Source organism: Oncorhynchus gorbuscha, linkage group LG25, assembly GCF_021184085.1.
Source record: "Oncorhynchus gorbuscha isolate QuinsamMale2020 ecotype Even-year linkage group LG25, OgorEven_v1.0, whole genome shotgun sequence".
In the NCBI taxonomy this organism is placed as follows: Eukaryota; Metazoa; Chordata; class Actinopteri; order Salmoniformes; family Salmonidae; genus Oncorhynchus; species Oncorhynchus gorbuscha.
This window is the reverse complement of record NC_060197.1, coordinates 22258732-22284107: the sequence shown is the minus strand read 5'-3', so window position 1 is coordinate 22284107 and position 25376 is coordinate 22258732. Positions and strand designations below refer to the sequence as shown.

General features: G+C 41.9%; 1 protein-coding gene and 1 pseudogene across 5 annotated transcripts in view; one reads left to right on the top strand and one right to left on the bottom strand.

Moving 5' to 3' along the window:
* Window positions 1–51: 51 nt before the first annotated feature.
* LOC124013669 (ubiquitin carboxyl-terminal hydrolase 12-like) lies at window positions 52–18282 on the top strand. 4 transcript variants are annotated; one of them, XR_006834909.1, is made up of 11 exons: window positions 54–294; window positions 2307–2387; window positions 4091–4230; window positions 4387–4460; window positions 4611–4870; window positions 5071–5147; window positions 5367–5450; window positions 6475–6672; window positions 6868–6946; window positions 8844–8918; window positions 9001–9032. XR_006834909.1 is itself a non-coding variant. In XM_046328044.1 (10 exons), exons 1-10 carry the CDS (start codon window positions 247–249, stop codon window positions 9088–9090), a joined length of 1131 nt encoding a protein of 376 aa, XP_046184000.1. In that variant the 5' UTR covers window positions 52–246; the 3' UTR covers window positions 9091–9350. The 4 variants fall into 4 exon arrangements, 3 of the variants coding, with proteins under 3 accessions (XP_046184000.1, XP_046184001.1, XP_046183999.1); XM_046328044.1 differs by lacking the exon at window positions 8844–8918 and having other exon boundaries at window positions 52–294; window positions 9001–9350; XM_046328045.1 differs by lacking the exon at window positions 9001–9032 and having other exon boundaries at window positions 8844–8936.
* Window positions 18283–19029: 747 nt separating this feature from the next.
* Window positions 19030–25376, bottom strand: part of LOC124013637 — a 92581-nt pseudogene continuing 86234 nt past the window's right edge. Inside the window, exons 11-13 of the transcript XR_006834905.1 lie at window positions 25223–25311; window positions 24752–24963; window positions 19030–20597 (exon numbers count right to left, since the gene is read on the bottom strand). The product of XR_006834905.1 is annotated as a rho GTPase-activating protein 6-like (transcript). The remainder of the gene's footprint in view (window positions 20598–24751; window positions 24964–25222; window positions 25312–25376) is intronic.

Here is a 25376-nt window from a genome sequence, read left to right as displayed (position 1 = left end):
AGCGACCAGTCAATTATAATCCACCCAGTGCTAGTGCACAAACGTGTGTGCGCGTGTACTTTCTCTGCGAGCCTCGTTCTCGCCATGAAGCTGGCCTGAGAGGAAACAGTGCAGAGTCAGAGCCGTGCATCAATACTCCCTCGTCCCCAAACTGGACGGTGCAAAAAGGTCTCCCCTGAACTCCAACAGCCCCAGCGGCTGTCAACGTTTTCAAATTGGGGTTCGGTCCAATATGGCGACAGACGGATGGAAATACTGATGACAGTCCGAAAGATCGCCTCGATTTGTACGATGGTACGGTATTTTTTAATTTGTTAAAATCCGTTATTTTCTATGCGACTAGCTAGTTGGCTAATGCTAGCTAACCTGTCGAACAGGACATGACTGAGGTTTTCCAGGAAGTTGGTTAGCTAGCTATGGACATCTCTCTAGAGAAGCAAACATAGGTGGCCGTTAATGATGCGTTTAGTTGTTGGGTTTCAAGAAGGTAAAGTATCACTAGACTGCACGGTCTTTAGATATGGGTGGATCAACAGGGGTAGCTAACTTTAGCTAGTTAGCAAATAAGAGCCAGCTAACTAGTTAGCATATAACGTTAGCCTAGCCACAAGCTAATGCTAGTTTTATCAAATCCACAAAGTGTTGACAGAGTTAGCTACATTTTACGTTACTTGTCTAGCTAACTAATTTAGGTAGTTGTGTTGCTTTCTCTGTCATCTTGGGCGTTTTATTTGATAAAGTATTTTATGCTACAAACATTAGCTAGCGAAATCATATTGGTCAACCTTTCAACTTAAACTAGCTAACTACATTAAGGTAACTAAAATATTAGCCAGCTACTGAATAGATGCTTGCCAGCATCATTTATATGGCAAGTTAACTACCTACATAGTGAGTTAGCTGTGTTCTGCTTATCTCGCTCTATATGTTTCGTTTTCATATACCTCAAGGCAGCAATGAAGTTGCAGAGGTCAGTGCTTGTTAGCTAGCTAACGTTAGCTTGGGCTTCAATGGTTTGTTGTGTAGCTATCAGCAGTAACTGAACTCTATGGATTGAAAGAACGCTGGCTGTGTCATTGAGTAATTCCTGGAGAGATGCTCCACCTGAAATGCAACTCAACCAATTTCCTCACCTGTCCCTCTGCCAAAACATAAAAAATGTCAGGGAACACATTGACAAGTGACAGGTTATCTACTTCGCCTACCAGTCGCTGATAAAGAAGTGCATTATCCGGTGACAGATTGTTTTTGAACTCGCATTTCATCCCTCTGCCGCTGCACCAAGCTTTTATCAGACCAACAGCTAGTTGAGATGAATGGCAGGAGGGTTTTCATTATGGCGATTCTGTAACAAAGCATTTTGTCTGTTGCACAACCTTTTGCAACAGAGGCCTTTTACTCCAAACATATAACTTTTTGAGAGTTTCTATTGGACAAATTCAGTTAGTTCTCTCCCAGTGATGTGCATATATACATCATTAGTTCCTCCCCGTTTCTTTCAATTTACTCTTATTTGGTTCTTAAAACAGTTTGCAAGATGTAATGAATGCACCCCAGATGTCAGGGAGAAATCTTTCACGCAGCCTTTAAATTGTTAAAAAAAAATGTGTGCTGAGTGTGTTTAAGCCCTGCTACTGCTAGTCATATTCATAGCCTGGTTTTCATTCACAGGGGTTAGCTAGTCAGTACACCGGCATCTTCTGTCTGCGTCTTGGAGATCAGTTGTATCGTATGGGAACATCACACATATGAGACACATCTTTTTATTTATTTCAGTCGGCAGTGGTCATTCTTATATGATGACAGAGCAACATAATGCATTCATAAATGTGTAATCAAGGACTAGGAGAACCACACCTTCTGTCCCAAGAGGATACTGGACAGGTCTCGGGCAGACTGCACTTGATACCGTGTAAAATCATTACATAATGATATGTACCAGATCCAGGGGTCAAATGGGATTGGTGGGGATACAGTCCAAGCAGTGTGTTGGGCAGGCCTTCAGTCAATCTAACTCGGCTATATCCCAATATTAATAATAGTAGACCTACTACATGATATGCTAGAAGCCAAGCATATGAAATAGTGTGAGGGCAGGCCTATTGCCAATCTAACTAGGCTATATCACAATATTCATACTGCATGAAAGGTTATTAGAGCATACTAAAAAAGTATTCCTGTGTGGATATTATTGGCAATCTTGGCTAGAATACATGGTTCTTTGACTCTTACTGATTTGTAAGTCACTCTGGACGATAGATGGTCATTTGGCAGAGACTATATAAATGCAATAATTTGCTTTCCAGGGCGCCAATGCCTCAGCTTTGGAGAAGGAGATCGGACCGGAACAGTTTCCAGTTAATGAACACTACTTTGGATTGGTCAACGTAAGTGCCCACTCAACAATATAAACCATAGCTGTTGGTCAATGTACAGTTGGAAGTTGGAAGTTTACATACACCATAGCCAAATACAGTTAAACTAATTTTTTCACAATTCCTGGCATTTCATTCTAGTAAAAAATCCCTGTCTTAGGTCAGTTAGGATCACCACTTTATTTTAAGAATGTGAAATGTTAGAATAATAGTAGAGATTTATTTCAGTGGGTCAGATTTATTCCAGTGGGTCAGAAGTTTACATACACTCAATTATTGTTTGGTAGCATTGCCTTCAAATGGGTTAACTCGGGTCAAATGTTTCAGGTAACCTTCTACAAGCTTCCAAAAATAAGTTGGGTGAATTTTGGCCCATTCCTCCTGACAGAGCCAGTGTAACTGAGTCAGGTTTGTAGGCATCCTAGCTCGCACATGCTTTTTCAGTTCTGCCCACAAATATTCTATAGGATTGAGGTCAGGGCTTTGTGATGGCCACTCTAATATCTTGACTTTGTTGTCATTAGGCCATTTTGCCACAACGTTGGAAGTATGCTTGCGGTCATTGTCCATTCAGGAAGACCCATTTGCAACCAAGCTTTAACGTCCTGACTGATGTCTTGAGATGTTACTTCAATATATCCACAATTTTCCTTCTCATGATGTCATCTATTTTGTGAAGTGCACCAGTCCCTCCTGCAGCAAAGCACCCCCACAACATGATGCTGCCACCCCTGTGCTTCACGGGTTGTCCCGATGTGCCTGTAGTCTGGCTTTTTTAAGGTGGTTTTGGAGCAGTGGCTTCTTCCTTGCTGAGCGGCGTTTCAGGTTATGCCGATATAGGACTTGTTTTACTGTGGATATAGATACTTTTGTACCTGTTTCTTCCAGAATCTTCACAAGGTCCGTTGCTGCTTTTCTGGGATTGATTTGCGCTTTTCGCACCAAAGTACGTTAATCTCTAGCAGATAGAACGCATCTCCTTCCTGAGCGGTAGGACGGCTGCGTGGTACTATTGTTTGTATAGATGAACATTGTACCTTAAGACGTTTGGAAATTGCTCCCAAGGATGAACCAGACTTGTGGAGGTCTACAATGTTTTTTAATCTGAAGTCTTGGCTGATTTCTTTTGATTTTCCCATGATGTCAGGTAAAGAGGCACTGAGTTTGAAGGTAGGCCTTGAAATGCATCCACAGGTATACCTCCAATTGACTCAAATGACGTCAATTAGCCTACCAGAAGCTTCTAAAGCCATGACATAATTTTCGGGAATTTCCATGCTCTTTAAAGGCACAGTCAACTTAGTGTATGTAAACTTCTAACCCACTGGAATTGTGATACAGTGAAATAATCTGTAAACAATTGTTGGAAAAATTACGTGTCATGCACAAAGTACATGTCCTAACCGAGTTGCCAAAACTATAGTTTGTTAACTATAAATTTGTGGAGTGGTTGAAAAACTAGTTTAATGACTCCAACATAAGTGTATGTAAACTTCTGACTTCAACTGTAAGTTTCCCAGCATGCACCTGCACAAACACAATATATAACCATAGCTACAGTACCATGGATTTCAGTGTTAGTGTGTTTGCTTTTGAATCAAGATTGAATGGCCTTTTTCCAACTATCATTACACAAGACTAAAAAAAATGTTCTCACACTTCTATCTCTCTCTCTCCTCTCCTTTCGTCTTGTCTCCTCCCTCTCTCCTCTCTAGTTTGGGAACACCTGCTACTGTAACTCGGTGCTGCAGGCCCTCTACTTCTGCCGTCCTTTTAGGGAAAAGGTCTTGGCCTACAAGGTCCAGCCCAGACGTAAAGAGTCCCTGCTCACCTGTCTGTCTGACCTCTTCAACAGGTAAAGGGGAGAAAATGTGCCCCACTCGTAGACTCTTACATAAACACATGAAATGGTTCTTGGAAACAAAAATAGATCAGAAATGGGGGGGGGGGATTACAATTGGAACTTAGATACAATTTTCTTTAACTCATGGCAACATGTTCTGTTCAACAGCATCGCTACACAAAAGAAGAAGGTCGGCGTCATCCCTCCCAAGAAGTTCATCTCCCGTCTGAGGAAGGAGAATGGTGAGAAGGATGGGAGGGGTGCAAAGGAGAAAAACAAGTTAATCTCGCTCCTGAAATAGAAAGGATAGATGGAGATTGGAGAAAATGTAGCAACTTTAGACAGCTCATTACTCTTCCATCATCCCCTCTTTCTCTATCCTCTCCCTCCAGAGCTGTTTGACAACTACATGCAGCAGGATGCCCATGAGTTCCTCAACTACCTCCTCAACACTATCGCTGACCTGCTCCAGGAGGAGAAGGGCCAGGAGCGACAGCAGAACGGAAAACTGGTGCAGAACGGAGGAGGTGGGGGGAGCAGCGGGACAGGAGGAGGAGAGGGAGATGAAGGGGAGAAGATACAGCAGACCTGGGTCCATGAGATCTTCCAGGGCACCCTGACCAACGAGACGCGTTGCCTCAACTGTGAAGCTGTAAGTGTAGGGAGATCCAAGATGGAGGCTGTTATAGCCGACACTTATTGTAATGGTAAAGGCAGATTCAAAATGGAGACTGTCATTGTTTTTTTAAATGAAGGAGAGAAATGGGGCCAGGAGCTGTACTTTATGCCAGTTTCCTATTCCTGAACAGTGTTTAAACAGAGGTAGATGTCACCAATGTTGTGCTTGTCCAGGTGAGCAGTAAAGATGAGGACTTCCTGGACCTGTCTGTCGACGTGGAGCAGAACACCTCCATCACGCACTGTCTTAGGTAGGTGTGTGTGTACTGCCAGAGAGAGAGACACTGTGGGGATGGAGAAAGGGATAGAGGTAAATAAATTAATGAATGGATGGAGGAAAAACTGAGGCGTTCAGTAGGGCCAAATAGGAGGAAGAGTTATGAAAAAGTTATACATATGCCAAATGACATCACCTTGTGGATGCTCCAGAACTCATCTGTGTGTGTTTCCGTCGTCTTTTCTCTCCACAGGGGTTTCAGCAACACTGAGACACTATGTAGTGAATACAAGTACTACTGTGAACAGTGTCGGAGTAAACAGGAAGCACAGAAAAGGTGAGCTGGCTGGTCTCTGAAAAACGTCGCCAAAAAGTGCATTTAAATGGCAGTTGGCGCAAACATACAGTAAGTATGTAGGTGATTAGTAGACCGGATCGATGCTTGCCGGTGATACAGCTGAAGAGGTTTAAATACTAACATTAAAGGCCCAGTGCAGTCAAAAAAAAAAACATGATTTCCTGTGTTTTAATGTTTCCCCACTGAGGTTGGAATAATACTTTGTGAAAATTACAATAATGCCCTTTTAGTTTAAGAGCTGTTTGAAAAGACCACCTGAAATTTCAGTCTGTTTTGGTGAGAGGAAGTTTTTCCATTCCATGTTGACGTCACCATGTGGTAAATTAGTTAGCAGACCAATAAGAAAGATTATACAACTCATTGTTTGGATGCTGATTGGACAAGCAGCATTCCAAGCCGTGCTCTATTGGCCGTCACAGGCACGCTACACCTGCTAACAAATCCATCTGAAAATGATCACTCTGCCGCCATAAGAATCTCACGTTGCGGTCCGAACCATCTCTTGTATTATCATGTTGCTGTCTGAATCATCTCTTGTGTTTATCCCACATTATTTCCTCTTGCTTACATCCTAGCATTTAGTTTGGTACAGCGAGGTTAATATAAGTCTCCCTGTCAAGACTCGGAAACAATGCTTTACTTTTGAGTGTCCATCTCTGTACCATACATGGAGATTGAATGGTCCTCAGACAAGATGAGACAACATTTTTTTTGAGCCAGGCAAAATCACGCATCAACATCATTATCATGGACATATCCAGGTAAATGACGCTGTCGCTTCGGGCCAGACAATGCCGTTGACCTTTGACTGTATTCATGATACAGCACTGCCTCTTGTGCCTTATTGCTTAAGTGTTCCAAACCTCTCTGCCTATAAAAGCTCATTTTCTTTTACCCAGAAATGATTTGTTATTGAGATGTAAAAAAATCGGCTGCGTTGGAGCTTTAATCCTACTCCTTCCCCCTTTATATCATGTGTTATTATCTTCTTTATTATGATTAGGATGCGTGTGAAGAAGCTCCCTATGATCCTGGCGTTACACCTGAAGAGGTTTAAATACATGGACCAGTTGCATCGCTACACCAAGTTGTCTTATCGCGTCGTCTTCCCCCTGGAGCTCCGCCTCTTCAACACCTCAGGAGACGCCACCAACCCCGACCGCATGTACGACCTGGTCGCCGTGGTCGTCCACTGTGGAAGGTAAAGAGAGAGAGACTGTGTGGTCGCTCGCTCAGATTGTGCCAGAGATTTCTTTTTGTAGACTGTTTCTCTCGCCCTCCCCTTGTCTGTCACCTTTTCAATATTTATCTGCGTCTGTCCATCTCTCTCTTCTCAGCATAGTCTTTTAGTTGTACCTCCTGTCTATAACGTGTATATCTATGTTCCCCTCTCCAGTGGTCCAAACCGTGGTCATTACATCACCATAGTGAAGAGTCATGGATTCTGGCTCTTGTTTGATGACGACATAGTAGAGGTAAGTAGAGCTTGTCTATACTCTATATATTATTTTCTAGTGATAACTCTTCTCTTTATATTCTAAGGGTTGTTTTCCTTCAATGAGTCTATATTCCGTATGTTTTAAAGAGAAGAGTGAGATGCTGATCGGCTGTGGTACATGGGGCCTTCAAACACGCCAGCAGTGTTTTCAAAGACAGTTTTTAGTTGCAATACGGTATGAAAGCTGGAGACGGGCAAAACAGAAAGGCTAAATTAACTGTAGGTACTCTCAAATTCCCAATAAATGCCTCCAATAACGACCTGTTGTCAACAAATGACACCATCTATTTTTATGGTATAAACTGGTAGTTTGATTTTACTCACTCATTCACAGCATCCATAGAGACCCATCAGAGACGAGACCTAATCCAAGCTGCATTCCAGTCCATCCCCCTACTCCATACCAGACCTGGGTTCAAATATGATTTGCAATCATTTAAAATATTTGTCTGTGCTTAATTGATCTTGCCCAGCTCAATATAACCAATGGAATACTCTGAAGGAGTGTAAACACCGAACATCTGGCACTCCAGGCAGGCTAGAGCAAACGCTAAAAGTATTTGAACCCAGGTCTGATCCCTACTCGCTTCCAATGTTGTCTGGAATTCCATCCTTGCTCCGCTTCGGTCGACCCAGATAGCTCCAGGTGGCTCTGTTAATAATGTGGAATCTTTATGAATAGGGAGTGGGAGACAGACTGGAAACACCAGTTTTAGATAAGTTAGTAGGATGAGCCAAAGGGGAGGGGATCTTTCTGCCCGTGCATGGTAGTCTAGCTTTCTCTGTCCTCTCTCTCACACTCACCATAATCAACCTGCTTTTCTCAGGTAATGAGAATGCATTAAAACATGGCACAGCACACACTATGAAATACTTGAAAGTCGAGTAGGCCTACTGAGTCTGTTGAAATGCTTTCAGACCAGATCACATTCAGGGAATGAGTCCACACGGTAGTAGTATGTGGCCCTGTTTCAAATGTACCCACAGTGTAGAGGTATGTTATAGCAATCGAGGGGCCTGCTTTTTCCACTCCGGGTAGACACTTTCCACAGGCACAGATCTAGAATCAGCATACACTCAGTTTACCCAGCGTGACCATTAGTGTAGACCAATGCAAAACTGATCTTTGATCAGTGTCTAGGCTTTTTCCGCAATGGAAAGAGTCCCATTGTAACATCTGGTGGATGAGCAGAACCTGGCTGAGTGATGAAGTTTCCACTGGGCTTGGAAAGACACTGGTCTCAGATCAGCTGTGGGGTTTACTGTCTAATGGTTAAAGGGATAGTTAGACCTTTTGGCAGTTAAGCCCTTTTTTCTACATACCCATAGTCCGTCTAGATGTCCAGTCATGAGCTTATACTAGTTACAATGGCTCCAGAAAATACCTTAACTGCACGTGGAGACATTAAAAGGGTATCCATGAGTTAATTTGACTCTGGGTAAGTAGAAAATTTGCCAAAATGTCAAATTATCCCTTTAACACTAGAACTGCTGGGCTTCGAGGGAGCCCCTTCAAGCTAATCATTCTGACTGCAACATTCTAACAGTATAATTAATACATTTAATTGGGGATGTGCATCTTTCCCTTTCAAGACAATTCGAGACGTATCTTGATACATCGGCTCCAATGTGATACAGGAACGATATGTTTTACTTTGAAACGATTTGGTTTGATTGGAGAAAGAATCTATGCGATACGCTGCACTAACATTTCTCGCATAAGCACGTTCATTTTCCTTTCTATACTGAAAAAATATATAAACTCAACATGCAACAATTTCAAGACTTTTTACAGAGTTACAGTTCATAGGTAATCGGTCAATTGAAATATATTTATTAGACCACTAATCAATGGATTTCACATGACTGTGCAGGGTCGCAGCCATGGCTGAGCCTGGGAAGGCGTAGGCGCACCCACTTGGGAGCCAGGCCCAGTCAATCAGAATGAGGTTGTTGTTTTTTTTTCCCCAAAAAGGCTTTATTATGGAAACACTTCTCAGTTTAATCGTCTGTTTGGGTGGCTGGTCTCAGATGATCCCGCAGGTGAAGAACCTGGATGTGGAGGTCTTGGGCTGCCGTGGTTACATGTGGTCTGCAGTTGAGGCCGGTTGGACGTACTGACAAATTCTCTTCAACAACGTTGGAGGCAGCTTATGGTAGAGAAATGAACATTCACTTCTCTGGCAACAGCTCTCAACATTCCTGCGGTCAGCATGTCAATTGTATGCTCTCTCATCTTGAGACATCTGCACATTTTTAGTGGCCTTTTATTGTCCCTAGCACAAGGTGCACCTGTGTAATGATCATGCTGTTTTAATCAGCTTCTTGATATGCCACACCGGTGGATGGATTATCTTGGCAAAGGAGAAATGCTTACTAACAGAGATGTAAACAATTGTGTGCACAAAATCTAAGAGAAATAAGCTTTTTGTGCTTATGGAACATTTCTGGGATATTTTATTTCGGCTCATGAATCATGGGACCAACACTTTACATGTTGCGTTTTATATTTTGTGCAGTGTAAATAAAAATCTGATGTAGCCCAGTCTGAGCTAACTATTTTGTGGATATGTCTGCGCTTGTTGAATTATGTATGCCTATGGTGTATGTACCATGTGGGAACCTGATGTGAGCCCTAGGGGAGACTAGGTAGGCATCTCCCACCCCACTATAGTATTATAGGGTATACTACCCTATCAAGCAAAAAGGCAATAACTAATCATTTGGTCAAAAGTGCGCTATGTCATTTTTGCTACATTAAATACATGTATCCTGCCTCTTGTGTTTTGGAGAAAATGGATGTCAATGTTAGCAGTAACTGCATTAAGTTACTGTGAAACCAATGTAAATAAAATACATTTTTCTCAGTTCCACTCTTATGAGCAGCAAATTTGACAAACTGACTTGTTGGGAAGGTGGCATCCTATGACTGTGCCACGTTGAAAGTCACTGAGCTCTTCAGTACGGCTGTTCTTCCGCCAATGTTTGTCTATGGAGATTGCATGGCTGGGTGCCCTATTTCATACACTTGTCAGCAACGGGTGTGGCTGAAATAGCCGAATCCACTCATTTGAAGGGTTGTCCACATAGGTCTGTGTATATTGTGAATCGCCTGCCCCCCCCCCCCCCAAAACATAGATTTTTATGCCATTTACCACAGCCCTACCTGCATTGTACAATATGTCCTTTATTATTTTTTAAAATTCTTTAAGCTCTGTCAAGTTGGTTGTTGATCATTGATGGACAGCCATTTTCAAGATGCTTTAAGGCAACTGTAACTAGGCCACTCGGGAACATTCAAAGTCATCTTGGTAAGCAACTCCAGTATAGATTTGGCCTTGTGTTTTTATGTTATTGTCCTACAGAAAGACGAATGTGTCTGTTGGAAAGCAGACGAAAACCAGGATTTCCTCTAGGATTTTTGTCTGGTTTCTTTTTATCCCAAAAACCTCCCTAGTCCTTGCAGATGACAAGCATACCCATAGCGTAATGCATCCACCACCACGCTTGAAAATATGAACACATTAGCGTTTTCATTAGTTTTGGTACTGTAGGCTATGTAAAAAAATAAATAAACCACTAACACATTCAAGGGCATGTGTCTTGGAACGTGGTAACAGTAACAAAATGTAAACTACACCATCCACCAAGATGCACGCTCAACAAGACGCTCAACAAGACGCACGGTCAAATAATGACAACATCCGTAGCCTACACATCATCCTAAGCGCCAAGTGTACTTGATAAATAGTGAAAATCAGCACATGGGCAATAATGGCCTTATATTTAATAGAAATGTCAAATTGACGGCAGTCAAAACTATTAAATTATTGTCAGCTCGTGATTTCATGTGTGTCTACTAGGGTTACAAATCTCCGGGAACTTTCAAGAAATTCTGTTTTTCCCGAAATTCTGGTTGGAAGGTTTGCGGAATAAGCAGGAAATCCGGAATCCTATTGTAAGTTCCCGGAATTTTGCAACTGTAGCGTCTTCGTGCATTGCAATGGCATCAGTTGGAGCATACCCATGTCACACAAACAAACAAAAAATGTGAGTGCGTTGATGATGTAGGTTTTTTTGCTTGATATGTCGGGCCTGATCTCTGTGGTAATCAACCTGTAGCATTGTCATCAGCTTGTCCTATCCAAATGGTGCCATTCCCTCTTCTGTCCCTGCCTCACAGTTTCATTTGGTGGTGGCGTCGACACCTGTTCAGTGCGCCCTTTTCTGCACTTGGGCCTCAAAGGTCAGGCTCAGAATCATAAGAATAATCATCAGATGTCATGATTAATTTCTTCCCCGCCATCGGAGTCATTCTCATTCAGATTTTGTAGCTTGAACGCGGCATCATGTGCATCCGTTTGTCTTAGTCTTCTTACCGTTGTAAATGAAGCACGCTCTCGCTGTGTACTCCCAAGTAGGCAAGTGTAGACTAATACAATTCAGTGGCCTGCAGGGTAGCCTAGTGGTTAGAGCGTTGGACTAGTAACCGGAAGGTTGCAAGTTCAAACCCCCGAGCCCCTGCCCCTGAACAGGCAGTTAACCCACTGTTCCTAGGCCGTCATTGAAAATAAGAATTTCTTCTTAACTGACTTGCCTAGCTAAATAAAGGTAAAATAAATAAATAAAATGTTGGGCCCTACTAAAATCTGCGTTGTGGACAGAAGCACGGAATCCAGACATTAAAGCGGGGTTCAACAATACAAAGACATTTATTGAAGTTATTAGAACATTTATTAATATGCCCAAATTTGATAAGACATTAACAAAATGCATCAGTGATTCACATTTTCCTTCAACTTTCTTTAGAGGCAATGCAGGAATGCCCATTTGTCTAGCACTTTGTGTAGCGTCTTCTGGTAAATGGAAAGGCTTTCTCACTTAATAAATGTTAACTACAAAGTAGCTAGTGCCCACTTGATATCATGATTGTTTGTGTCAATGCAGTGGCAATTTTGATTAGCAAACTCTACAATCACATGTATGCTACAGAAACCCCACCTATCAAAGAGTCTCTTGCTGGTGTGCAGTTAAATTAAAGGATATCTACACTCAAAAGTTCTTCGATTTTTCTTTTCTTTTCTTCCAGACCTCAAGTGGTCTCCTTGTGTAGTTTTTAAGCATTGTTGAGGATTTAAAACATCCAATTTGGTTGTTTTTCTATTAAAAATTGTTTTTTTTGAGAGCATAAACCTAAAAAAATATATAAAAAAATGGGGGAAACAGAAACCTGGGGGAAGCAGCACTTTGGAAAAAAGAATGGAATTAGTCCCAAAATAAAACTGATTTTAACAGGGACCTAGATATAGCATACATGCAATTTTGAGATTCTAATTAGAACAGATCAATACAAAAGAATGGGGCCTCCCTCTTATTCATTCCCAATTGATGTTGACAATGTTTGGCATTGTTTGCTCCCTCCCCCTCACTCATCAACTCACACATTCTCCCCCATCATCCTTTAACTTCATTTATTTAATCTGTTATACTTTGTGTAAAAAATGTTTTTAGGTTAAGTTTCAAGGCAGTTATCAACTGGACACCTTCAACTGTCGGGAGAAGGAGGGGCGACGGGGGAAAACCATTCAAAACTAATTACATTCCCTCCTAAAACTGATTTATAACTCCAGTTCTGTTATTGACATTAAGGTTCTAACAACGACAATATGTTATATAGACTTATTTACGAAAAGTCAAGGAAGGAGGGGGGCCATAACTTAAAAAATTGCACTAATATTTTTTTTAAATACATGTAAATAAATGACTGCTTTAGCTGTTCTAGTGTTAAGGTTGGGGTTTGGAGAAGGTAAACTGATCCTAGATCTGTAGCTAAGGGGCAACTTGGAATGGGAGGGGATAGAAGAGTAGACATGGCTGCTGTGGGTTTGTTTTGAAATTCTTCCTCTTTTCCTCCTCCTCGCACGCAGTCCACTCCGATTTCAGTTTCCAGGAGAAAGGGAGAGGTACCTTTTTTTTCTCTCCTGGAAACTAAAATTGGAATGAACTGCAAGTAAACATTGTTGCCTCACTACTCTACCCTCACAACTGGTCGACGCACTACCGATTTATTCTCTCTTTCGTCTGAGGGGATCCACATTTGTTGTACCGCAAACATATATTCTTACATATTTGCAAAACGTGTATGACAAGTAACACAACACAGTAAAAAGATAGGGCTCTGGCCAAAAGTAGCGCACTATATTGTGAACTCTGTCGCTATATGTTTGTGTCGTGACAGACACAAACACTTGCGATTTGTTTCTGCGATTTTTATATGGGGAATAGTAGGGTGTAATTTTGAGACTCGGCCTAACCTTAAACTCTTCTCCTTTATAGAAAATCGACGCCCAGGCGATCGAGGAGTTCTACGGTCTAACGTCTGACATTTCTAAGAACTCTGAGTCAGGTTACATTCTGTTCTACCAGTCCCGGGACTGAACCAGCAAATGGCAGCGGCCCAAGGCTGAAACGGGCCATTGGGATTGGGACTCAGCATAGAGGGGAGGGGCTTGGGCAGCCACAGGCCCCGCCTAGCCCACCACCTGTTTTTAAATATTCAGGCTTTACGGCGGGAGCTGTGGAGTGCCGAGAGGATGCATGGAGGAGGATCTTCAGCAGACAGGAGCCAACGATGCCTGAGCAACTGATCAGTTGATATGACATCGTAGAATGAAGAGCAGGTACCGGGGATTGTTATGTTTCGTCATCCTCTCCTCCTTTTCATCATCATCGTCCTGGTTGTCTTTTTTGGGGGTTTGACAGCAGATTAGCAATATATGGTGTGTTAGCTTGGCGAGCTCTCTGCTTACATGGTGTGCCGATGTGGCGCCATTTACTGGTGTTTCATCAATTATTGGTGTCCTTGTCATATTTAGTGCCACTCAGAGGGTCTAAACAGGATTTGGGATTGATGAAAAGTGGATCTGCCATTTCTTGAATGTTCTCAATACTTTGTTGCCAGTTGTTAGTTTGGAGAGTGGGGTGGAGAGTTGAGTTTGGTCCCTTTGCAGCTCACCGGGCCAGATCTGGCAGTGTTTTATTATATCATGGTTCAGATCCTGAAAGCTACACATCTATATTACCATCTGTTTAAAGGGACACACGCATATAAGCTCTCTAACTTCCCCCTCTGGCAACAACGGCAAACTACACCACCAACTACAAATAACCTGCCAACCAGATGTTTATCTTATATCTGTCTCCTAAGCAAGCAAGTATCTCACTGGTGTCAATGGCTGTGCTTCAAATGGCAGCATATTCCCTATGTACTGCACTCTATAAGTCGAGCACTATATATGGAGTAGGCTGTCATTTGGGACATGACCCAGACATCCTCTTTTGTGTCGTCTTTAACGCAGTATAAACCTGATTGGCTGCTGCAACATTTAGCTCCTCTTCCTGTCACCTGATATGAAACTTCCAATCAGAGCCTGAGGTATACAAGCATTTCCTGTTTTATTATTTTTTTGACCGTAGAAGTAAACCAAACATAGCGGTTGTTTGGTTTATAATATTAAGTATGTGCTACACTGCCAGTTGGGGTAATAAAACTTAACTTTACTCTTTTTAAAAGGCTTTGTCCCAATATCTATTCTAGCACAATACCAAGTATGCAGTCCCAATACATTCTAAGTAATAAGCTGGTGTAGGTATTGGAACAGATCCTGTACTCTCAACAGAAAGATAAATTGATTAAGGCCCACTATTCATAAAATGTCTCCAGAGCAGGAGTGCTGACCAAGGATCAGTTTTGCCTTTTTAAATCTGATCCTAGATCAGCACTCTTACTCACTCTGAGAAGCTTTATGAATACAGGCCCTGATCCATCACTCTGACATGGGAGGTGTTTATGTTAGCTAGGCCCAGAGTGGGACCTGTAGTATTAAAGTTGAATGTAAGACGGTCTGCCGTTTTGTAATATACAGTACGAAACTGGCTGCTTATTGGTTGGCCCATACTTAGGGCCTGGAGTTTTTACCAATCCTGACCAGTACTAGATATATAGGTTGTGTCTTAATGGCACCTGATTCTCTAACATATATTGCGCTATTTTTGACCAGGTCTCCTAGGGACTCAGCTGTGGTCTGACTAAGGCCCAGAGTTTTCTTAAATCTCAAACACACCCCACCAGTTGGAGACCTAGGCACCTTATTCACTACATAGTGCACTACCTTTATCCAGAGCCCTAGTGGGTATAGGGTGCCATTTTGTGTTTTTAGGCTATACTCTGCAACCATATATTAATTCATATTTTAATGCATAAACCATTCCTTTGTGAGCTCAAATCTAACTGTCTAAGACGTGCTGCTTGTTTTCAGGGTTAACTAATTACTAATATGAGGTTGACATTGGTGAAGGACTTAAACAAAACATTTTACGTTGTGTATAGAGTTGCAGAACTCCGGTAACTTTCCCAAAATTCTGTCTGGAAGATACGCAGAAATCAAGAAGAAATAAGCTGGAAATCTGGAATCCACCAACCAGGAATCCTGGAGAACCTAGGAATTTGTGGAAAATTACCGGATTTTTGCAAACCCTAACTTAACTGATATTGAAGGGCAATTCAACCACATTTTCATTATCTTCAGCACAATACCAGTGTCTACCTATGTGAAAAATGCGCATTTCTACGTTTTGAAAAAATATCTAAAGTTAAGTTCCACCCAATGACATCATTAAAAGTTAAAACGGTGATTTCGGCAGGGGAGCCTGGGGCGGCAGGTAGCCTAGTGGTTGGAGCGTTATCAGCTCGGTTACTAGTCTAGTTAAGGTACAGATCTGTCGTTCCGCAACCTGAACAAGGCAGTTAACCCACTGTTCCTAGGCCGTCATTAAAAAAAAAGAATTTGTTCTTAACTGACTTGCCTAGTTAAATAACGGTAAAATACATTTCCTAACTCTTGAGATTTGCAGTGAAGTGCGGAGCAAGAAAATACCCTCCCTCTGGCTAGATCAAAATATCTGTAACATTTGTTTGTTTTCTGACAATGCAGAGAGGAGAAAAAGGAGAACCTGATAGAAAAATAATAACACGAGGAATAAATACACAATGAGTAACGATAACTTGGTACCAGTACCGAGGCTAAAAAGTATTTTTGCAGTACTTTAATCCTACCCTGTGATGTCACAGAGAAGTGTTTTTTTCCCCTTTGTCTTTTTAACCAGAGATCATGGAAATGTGCTGTTTTCGCATATGTTGACACTGCTATGATGTTGGAGATATGAGGTTGAAAAGTGGAGGATTTGCCCTTTTTAAATGCTAGATTGTGTGACTTGCTACTCTACTTAGAACGTGTTTGGATTGTGAGGGAGCTAAACTCATTAATGATTGAACTTAGGCTATTACGATCTAGAGTATTTACCTAGTACACTCTTCTAGCCTATAGGGTTACACTCTCACTGTGTGAGTCCCAAAGGGAACCCTGTATCTCTTGTAGTGCTACTTTTCACCAGGGCACGTAAAGGAATAGGGCGTCATTTGGGACGCACTCTGTCTACCCTGTCTGCATCTCTACTCCCTAACCTTTGGTGTGTGTCGTAGGTGAGTGAAGTGAGGTGTGGCATACCAGAGGTGTGTGTATAACAGTGGTTTGACCCCTTTTCTTGCTGCTGACAGTGCAACTGACGTGTGTGTGTGTGTGCGCGTACACACACACACACACACACAGCCAATTATCACGTTTGGGTTGATTTGTGTTTCAAGTGAGTGATCGCGAGCACACGCCGCAGGACATGCATGGCTGGACACAGTGCAGAGAAACAGGTGTCAATCAGCTTTCCATAGTATGTATTCCAGCCTAACTGACAGAGGGACATGTAATGTAACCTAATGTTAAAGGTAGACTCGGTGAAATGATGTTGCCACGAACAGCACTGCCGACATTTTGCGATGAGCAAGCCATCGTTCCCACAGAGTCAGACGCAGTATTTGCGACTGTGCACGGGTTTGCTTCACGCCGAGATGTTTAGCCTCGCACCTCAGCGCTCTTAGTTGAGGAAATCGGCCCACTATGCTGTTTACTTTGTGCACCTACATCATATCCCCGAGTCTCCCTTTTAAGCTGCATGAAATGGTGTTTAGATCTAGCAGCTTCGTAAGTAACTAACAAACTACACTGGTCTGCAATGTGTCCCGTTTTGCTTCCTGGGTGCGTATCAATAGTCTTAACGTGGCTTCCTCACCTCGTCTCCTTTCCTTCACCTGCAGTGATGATGTAAAACCTGGGTAGGGGACAGCAACATTTTTCTATCCATTTCTAGGTATTTGGTTTAACCAGTCCAGTTCTTTTCACCTCGGTGTAGATCATTGGTAGTTGCTAATATTTCAGAGGGAGACACTTTAGTGAAACAAAATCACTGGGCGAGCCGCATACCCGTCAGAGAATGGGATGGGGGTAGGGGGTGGTCGCCAAAATAGAACGCTATATTAAATTGATCTATACATGATATTTAAGATGCTATTAACAGACCGTCAATCTATTTGATGATCTGATTCTCTATTTTTGGACACTTGGAGGTATCAGAAACGTATGCATCAGGAAGGTATTGGAAAGTTCCAGAAAACATCAGGGATGATCATCAAGCAATGCTATAAGATCATTTGTGGAGAATAGATTAATTTCCCTCAGTTATTCTGTGCAGATTCATCACTCTCCCTTCTAACAAGCCCTGCACAGCTTTTATAGGTGGTGATCACTCCAACCGTTCAAAATCTACAGCAAAATTTGTAGGAACAACGATTTCAAGATGCGCTGGAAACTATTTTTGCTCCTATGTATGTCCCAGGCGCTGATAAGGTTTCTCACGTAACCAATGACTATGACCGGTTTAGGCGAAGGAAAGGACACGAGAAGAGTTGGCTGTTCTTTTTCTTCTAAAGAAATTCTGTGTACGTACTGACACATACCAGTTGTGTCCCAAATGGCACCCCATTCCCTGTGTGTTGTACTACATAGGGAAAAGGGCACCATTTGGGACGCATAACCCACCATACTTCCATAAACTTGATGAGAGGGGTAGTGATGGTTTAGAAGACATGGGTGGGAACAACAAATTAAAACTAGGGTCTGAAGTTAGTTTATTTTATGTATTATTAACTTTTTCTATATATATTTGACTAATTTAGACCTACCATTCTTGTGTAGGCAGCTGAGATGAATGGGGTTGTGATTTATTTGGGGTTATATTTGAGAGAAGTTTGTCCCAAATGTCACCCTATTCCCCATGTAGTGCACTACTTTTGACCAGGGCCCATAGGGCTGTCAAAAGTAGTGCACTATATAGGGAATAGGGTGCTGTTCAAAAGTAGTGCACTACATAGGGAATATGGTGCCATTTGGGATGGAGACATTGAAAATATGTAAATATAAAGATGTTATTGGAGTATAATGAATTGCTTGCTTGAAATAAGAGGTCTATACGATTGATCATATTCAATTACGACCAGGATGTTTTTCCTGATCTGGAAAAATCCCTGGTCCTAGAAACATTTCCTGGGGTGGTAATTTCATTTCAATCCCAGTCAACTGAATTTGCCATGGGGGATTTGTCCACAGATGTCCATTTCACTACTTTAACTCGCCAAGAATGTAATAGGAATTGAACCCGGCACTGCTCTGTGTAAAGTGATTTAAGTTGAAGTGCACTTTGAGAAGGGGAGGAGTGTTTATTGGGGTGCAAAGTGAGAGGTCGCGGCCCGGATGCAGTGAAAATTTGTATGTTTGGGGGAAAAAAGGTTTTGGTCTCAACTTTCTCCAATAAATAACTGGTTTAAGATGGAAAAAGTGTCTGTCTCTTTCTCTCTGTATGTGTGCACTGGTTCTGTTACATTTTCTAAGTAGAACATTTACTGAACTTTGCTGATGCTTTGTTCCCCCTAGGGGTTGCTGCTGTTCTACACAGTCATGTCTTATGGAAAAGTAGATGAAATTCCAAAAATACAGAATTTCCCCAAACATTACACAAGGGACTTCTTGCTTCAGTAAGCTATGAATCAACAACCCTGTTTTGTGTTTCTAAATCTGTTTTACCCCCACTGGATTCAATAAAGGATAACGAAGCAACAATTGTACATTTTAATTCAAATCTTGTACATAGATGCAAGAAACACCTGTAAGAAAATGGACAGTTTGAAATCTAGCTACACCTTGAGGGGATATTGCTTGTGTGTTTACAAAGTATAGAAAAGTATTCCCCCCCCCCCCCAAAAAAATGACACGTACTGTCTAATGGTACAAGAGTGAGATTAATATTTACAGGATAGCAAGCACCTCATGGAACAAGTCTTTTGTTGGATATCAATACTGCAATTCAATAAGGTCCAGAACAAATACAGAGACTTCATGCACACAAGCCTACATTTTGTTTTTTATACATACAAAAAAACAGACAATACTGCATTTACATGGTAGGGACAGGTTTACTATAAGAAGTTGTCGCAATCCTCAAGCCCAATTGAATTCTCAGGTAGTTCTTTAGTTATTGAATACATGGGCTTTCTATGGCCACATTGTCCCCGGTAGTTAATTACTATGGTCCTGTGAAGCGTGATAAGTTCCAGACAGAAATTATGTGTGGGTTGACATTTTACCAGAAGATGAAGCAAACGCATTGAACGATTTATATACTTTTCTGTACATATGGAAAAATGTCACCTTGTCATGGCAACCAATGTTTCAAACCCAATATATGAGATTCGAGAAAGCACTTGGGATTGAATTAATTTCCCGATTGAGCCGACCTACGCAGCGGTTAACGTGAATGCAGTCTCAGCGTGGGAACGTTGTCTTTAAAATGTCAATCAGGCTCCATCGCAGAACTTTACGAATCGAGCCCATAGTCTTCACGGTTTAAAACACTGATGTATTTACAGAGTGTTGCCCATCGTCTCCTTGGTCTTCAGCCGTATCAAATGTTAAGTGTTCAGTTACCCAACAGAGGGTTCAGAATATAGATGATCATAAAGGATACAGCCACAGATGGGTTTTTTTTTCTGGCTGTTTGGATGGAGCTTAGTGTAGCATCACGAGAGATCATGGATAAGTTGAGGGATAGAGGGGAAGGGGATGGGCTCTATAGTAAAAGATATTAATTCACACATTACAACAATGTGTGTGTGCGGTCTACGTTTGCGCTCGTATGAATACGTATAAACACTACTCTATATCAGTGTCCCTCAACGTGGTCCAACCACCTCCCAGCCACCCAGAAATGACAATAGGGCAGACCAGACAAAGGCATGGTTCTAGTCCCAATCCACCCTGCAACCCCCCCCCCCCCCCCAGTGTTCTATCCTGTCATACCATGGTCTCAGACCCTGAGCCCTTGCCTGTGAAGAAGTCCCAAAAATGACTTGTATGACTAGGAGAGGCTTTCTCTTTCTCCTCCTGGGGTGTCTGCCTCACCCAGATACTGTTTTCCCCCCTGTCCTCCCAGGCTGGAGCATGAGGCAGCCCCCAGGGTGAAGCTCAGACCTTCGCCCAGCGGAATCCTCCGTTCCTGGGCATGGTGTTGGCTGTCCTCTGGGTGGACTCTGGAGCTACTGGAGGGCTGGGCCAGACTCAGTAGGTTGTGGTGGGAATGGAACTGTCTCATCTGACCAATGGACTTGGACGGGGTCTCGTTGGAACCTGGTGAGGGAGAGCTTTTATTTCATTAGGATCTCTTTTAGTCCTCATTTGGACTAATCTTCCAAGAGTCCTTAAACATTAAAATACAAGCTATAATACGATCACATTTTCACATGACACACTGTTACAAACTGACCAGATAATTACTCTAAACAGTCTGAAAATATAGATTGATTCCTTCATCTACCTTCCAATGTATTATATTTAAATGGTTCTAAAGTATTTTTTAAAATTATTTATTGAAAGGATTCTGGTTTGCTCAGATAAATGATTCAATGTCTTTATTGGTCCGAATCGAAATATTATTTTGCCTATTTTTCTTTTATGTCTAACACAGATAGTGGACAATCTATTCCTAGTATTTACTGAATGACGACTCTCTTACCAACTGAATACCATTGTGAATGGAGTTTGGCTGTTTTAAATAGTGTAAATTGTGAAATAAAATAAGCATTTTTTTTTCTCCAATAATCTTGTTGATTGATGACCAACCGAGAGCATTGTGCATGACTACAACAGAATTACCATATCTCCACCTTAAAACACTCGTTGCTGCTTTGTTCTGTTCAGTCTGCATCCTTCTAATTTCACTTGCTGATGCATTTCCCCAGACCACAGAACAGTAGTTCACCTGACTCTCAATTAATGCCTGGGTTGTTTGCTTAAGAATCTTTCCCAGAAAATATTTAGCTATCCTTCTGATCATGCATGCAGTTGTAATTCTTATTATTTTTTTTACATTGGTGAGTTATTTGAGATGACCACGATAAGCAGTTGTCTAGCTGGACCCCTAGTAGTTTGGTTTCTGATCCTCAATTGGTACTCACTCCATACTTAACTGTATCCCATTCTGTGTTGGCCTTTTCCTGGTGGAACAGACCAACATAACCTTGGTTTTCTTGGCGGTCAAAACAAGTTTGTTCCAGCAAACCCACTCCCTGATATTTCCCAGATCTACTTGTAGAGTTTGGTGTACCTGTTGAACTCATTATCTTGCTGTATAAATTGTAGTTTCATCTGCAGATATAGTAGCTTGAGTTTCAGATAAGACATAAGGAAGGTCGTTGGTATATACTAAGTAAAGAAGTGGCCCAAAGCAGCTGCCCTGCGGTACCACAGTTTAAAGCATGAGGGGAAGAATACGACCCATTGATATAGGTGGACTGTTTCCTGTCAGTTAGATATGACTGTACCCAATTCAATGCTGACTCCTTAAACCCATAATAAAATTATTTTGTCAAAACAATAAGCTTTTTTTTGCAATAAGCTTGCTGATTGGCTGTGATCAGATCATTCTTTTCCATGTACTCCCATATTTGTCTACTTACAATACCCTCCAATATCTTAATGAGTGAAGGGAGTAGACTAATTGGTCAACTATTGGCAGGAGTAATGGGTTCTTTGCTGTCTTTCAGGGTTGGACACAGTTTAGCATGCTTCCATATATTTGGAAATGTCCTCTTTTCCAGTGATCCAATTAAATATGTATTTCAAAGGAGCTGCAATCTGGGGAGCAGCATAGCGAAGTAAAAAATTGTCCATAAGATCATAACCAAATTTACCATTGGGTAATGACTTCAATAGGATGATTGGCAATATCAGCTGGTTTTGTTATTGTTCTGCCGTCACCCTCCACACTAGATGGGCATGATGAGATAGATGTACCAAGTAAGCCCTTAACTGTATTCCATACTTTTTCTTACGATCAATTTAACTGCATAATTACGTGGTGTCCTATAATTCTGGAAATGGATTAACACTTTTGCCATATTTTTGGAGAAAATGCCTCACCCAATCCATGGAAATGGACAAGCCCCAACTGTACTCTTTCTTACTGGGGCATGATGGTCCGTTACCTCAGTGAGCAAATCAATAAAACATTCTGAAGTGTGATTTAAATCATCCTCTAGATAAATCAGCTCCCAAGGTACAGCAGCCAAATAATTTTGAAATAGATTATGACCAAAATCCTAGGAGGTTTCTTTGGAACCTTGGTGTTCATGATTATGGTCACAATATTATGGTCTGTCCAGCCCACTGGCATTGATCTGGCTTTTAAGGATCGGACCCTTTTTTCAATTTTCACCTAAAATGACATACCCAAATCTAAATGCCTGTAGCAAGGATATGCATATTCTTGGTTAATCATTGCAATGGTATATTACAGAAGATCAGATCAACGCACATGTCCGAACGGTGACCTAACTTAGTTCATTATCTAATAGTATCATTAACCATTTGTTTCAAACCACAGCTCTCGGGATATCTCATGAATTTAGTTCTATTTGAATTATTATGATCCTTCCCATTTATATTGATATCACCCAAGATAAATACATCTCTGTTACTATCTGTGGCCTGGTCAAACCCAGTGCATAAGTCATCCAGATAGGACACCTTAGAGCTAGGAGGTCTAGACACACATCCTTCCAATATGGCTGCCTGGTGAGGAAGATGAGCCCATATTGCCTCTATTTGACATACCTTTTAAGAGGAGGGATGACCTTAATGTTTATGATTCTGAATTGCACAGTGCTACACCCCCACCATTCCTATTCCTGTCCCTTCTCAGTAGACTATATCGGAAGGCTGCATACATTAACCTGAGCTATATGCAGCCCTTTCCTTGTCAAGTGAAGATCAATAGAACATGTATTCGTTATAGTTGAGGTTGACATGACACACTACAGCACACAAACTCAGATTTGAACATTGGATTCAAATAACCAGGGAGTTACTCTAGATTCCCGATACAGTTTCCCATTGATGTAAAGTTTATCCATCACCAAGGAGACTCGTTGGTTCAGGCAATGCTTTTCTTTCATGATGCGATAGTTTCTTTCTCTTTTCATTGATCTCCGTGGGGGAAGTGATCATTCATTCCAAAGTCAGTGTTTCGGAGTTTTCTGCACCAGCTCTTTGCCATTTCCTTTTGCTTAACATTTTCAAGACCTGCAATAATAGCCTGTGGCCTTTTCCCAAAGGCTTCTGGGAAAAGGCTAAGGACTCTGGAGGGGACTCTGGAGAAAGTGGACATTCTAAGGACTCTGAAGAAAGTGACATTACGCACGCCATCTGTGGGCAGTTTCAGTTGAGTTGACAATGTCCCGGACAGTGTCCTCACAGCCTCTGCTGTTGTCATTCTCCGGTCCCCCTGAAAAGATGAGATTGTCCCACATTGATCGACACTGTACATCAAGCAAGGTTTCTTTAAGTTGTTTGTTCCCCTTTGGCACCACCTCCACCATGAATAGAGTCTACAGTACCTTTCAGTGCCGTGTTCTCTTTCCTTAGATCATCAATCCGATATTGGCTGAATTGGCACATAATGCTCTCGTAGTATATCCTAGATATCAAGTTTGGCAAGCCTTTCACTGATGGATTTCAACAAGTCAACATTCATATCTGTAAACGTCTCCCCACGCGCGCCCTCTTGCTTGGGGATGGTTTGGTGCCATCGTTGATACCGCTTGGCCAACTTGGCTTTGGTTTGTTGATTGGGTTTGTTGTCCTTAACAGTGCTTGAATCCTCCAAAACCAGAGACATTGTTATTACAATGTCATTAGAATGTTACTTTGTTATTACAATGTTATCAAGCTCTTACTATACTGATCTTATTATTCTGTTAAGGCCACCCCCCCCCCACCAAAAATGTTTCAAATCTTAATCATATGACAATCAACTTTTAACAGTTGAGTGTACAGAAATATTTTTACAAATAATAATACTTAAAAAATATATTTTAGTAGAATATGCAAATTAGGCTATGTTCAGTAAATATGCCTGTATTTGCATATCACGCAAATCTATTTTTCTGGCCACTGGATGAAGTCGTTTGAAATATTTTGGTTTCATTTTGTTAAGACATTCCAGGAGAGGACTTGTCTAGAGTTGGCTTGGGGATGAGTACTTTTTTCATACTGTATGTGTTTTTCATACTGTTTTTTTTATACTGTATGTGTGACTTAAGTTTCCTGTTGTGGTTGTGTCCACCTGCTATAGGTGTAATAAAAGAAGTGGGACCCTGGAGGAATAAGTAACTTCCTTTTCCTGTTGTGGTGGTGTCAGAAGACATCCTGGACGCTCTTTAAACCTAAATCCAAACCTGAACCTTAGCCTAAATCTGATCTTAAACCTAAACTCGATGACTTACGTTTCTTGTTGTTATGGTGGCGTTGGAGGACGTTGAGGTTAAGGAACACCTCTGTGGTCAGCCTGCTGTCCCCAGGCTCGTCGGGGTTGAAGAGGGGCGAGGGCTCCAGGGGTGACAGGCTGCCACTAGACGCCCCTACAGAGTCCAGAGATGCCCCCGTGTCCCGCCGACCCCCCGCTGTGTCTACCGTCTCCACCGTCAGGTGACTGCCACTGTGGGAGGAGGAGAGTAGGGGAAAGGAGAGGAATGGAGAGAGAAAAAAGTGGGAAGAGAGCAAGTAGAGAGAGTAGAGACTAGAGTATTTTACTATCCACGTTGTCTTGCAGCGCCACATATAGAGATATTGAAACACACTCAATAAACACACAACACTAAGACTCAGAGACAACTGAAGTGCTGATCCAGAATCAGTTTAGCCTTTTAGATCATAGTGGACTGTTTGTAAATATGGGCCCTGAAGTGTACACCTACCTGAGTTTCCTGCGGAGGAGATAGTCGATGATGTCAGGATCTGTCTGGATGAGACTCATCAATACCTCCTGCTGGAGCTCTGCTGACACCTGGGGAGAGGAGGAGAGGAGGGTGACACACACACGCTCGCGCCTGCTAACACGCACAGTGGTGT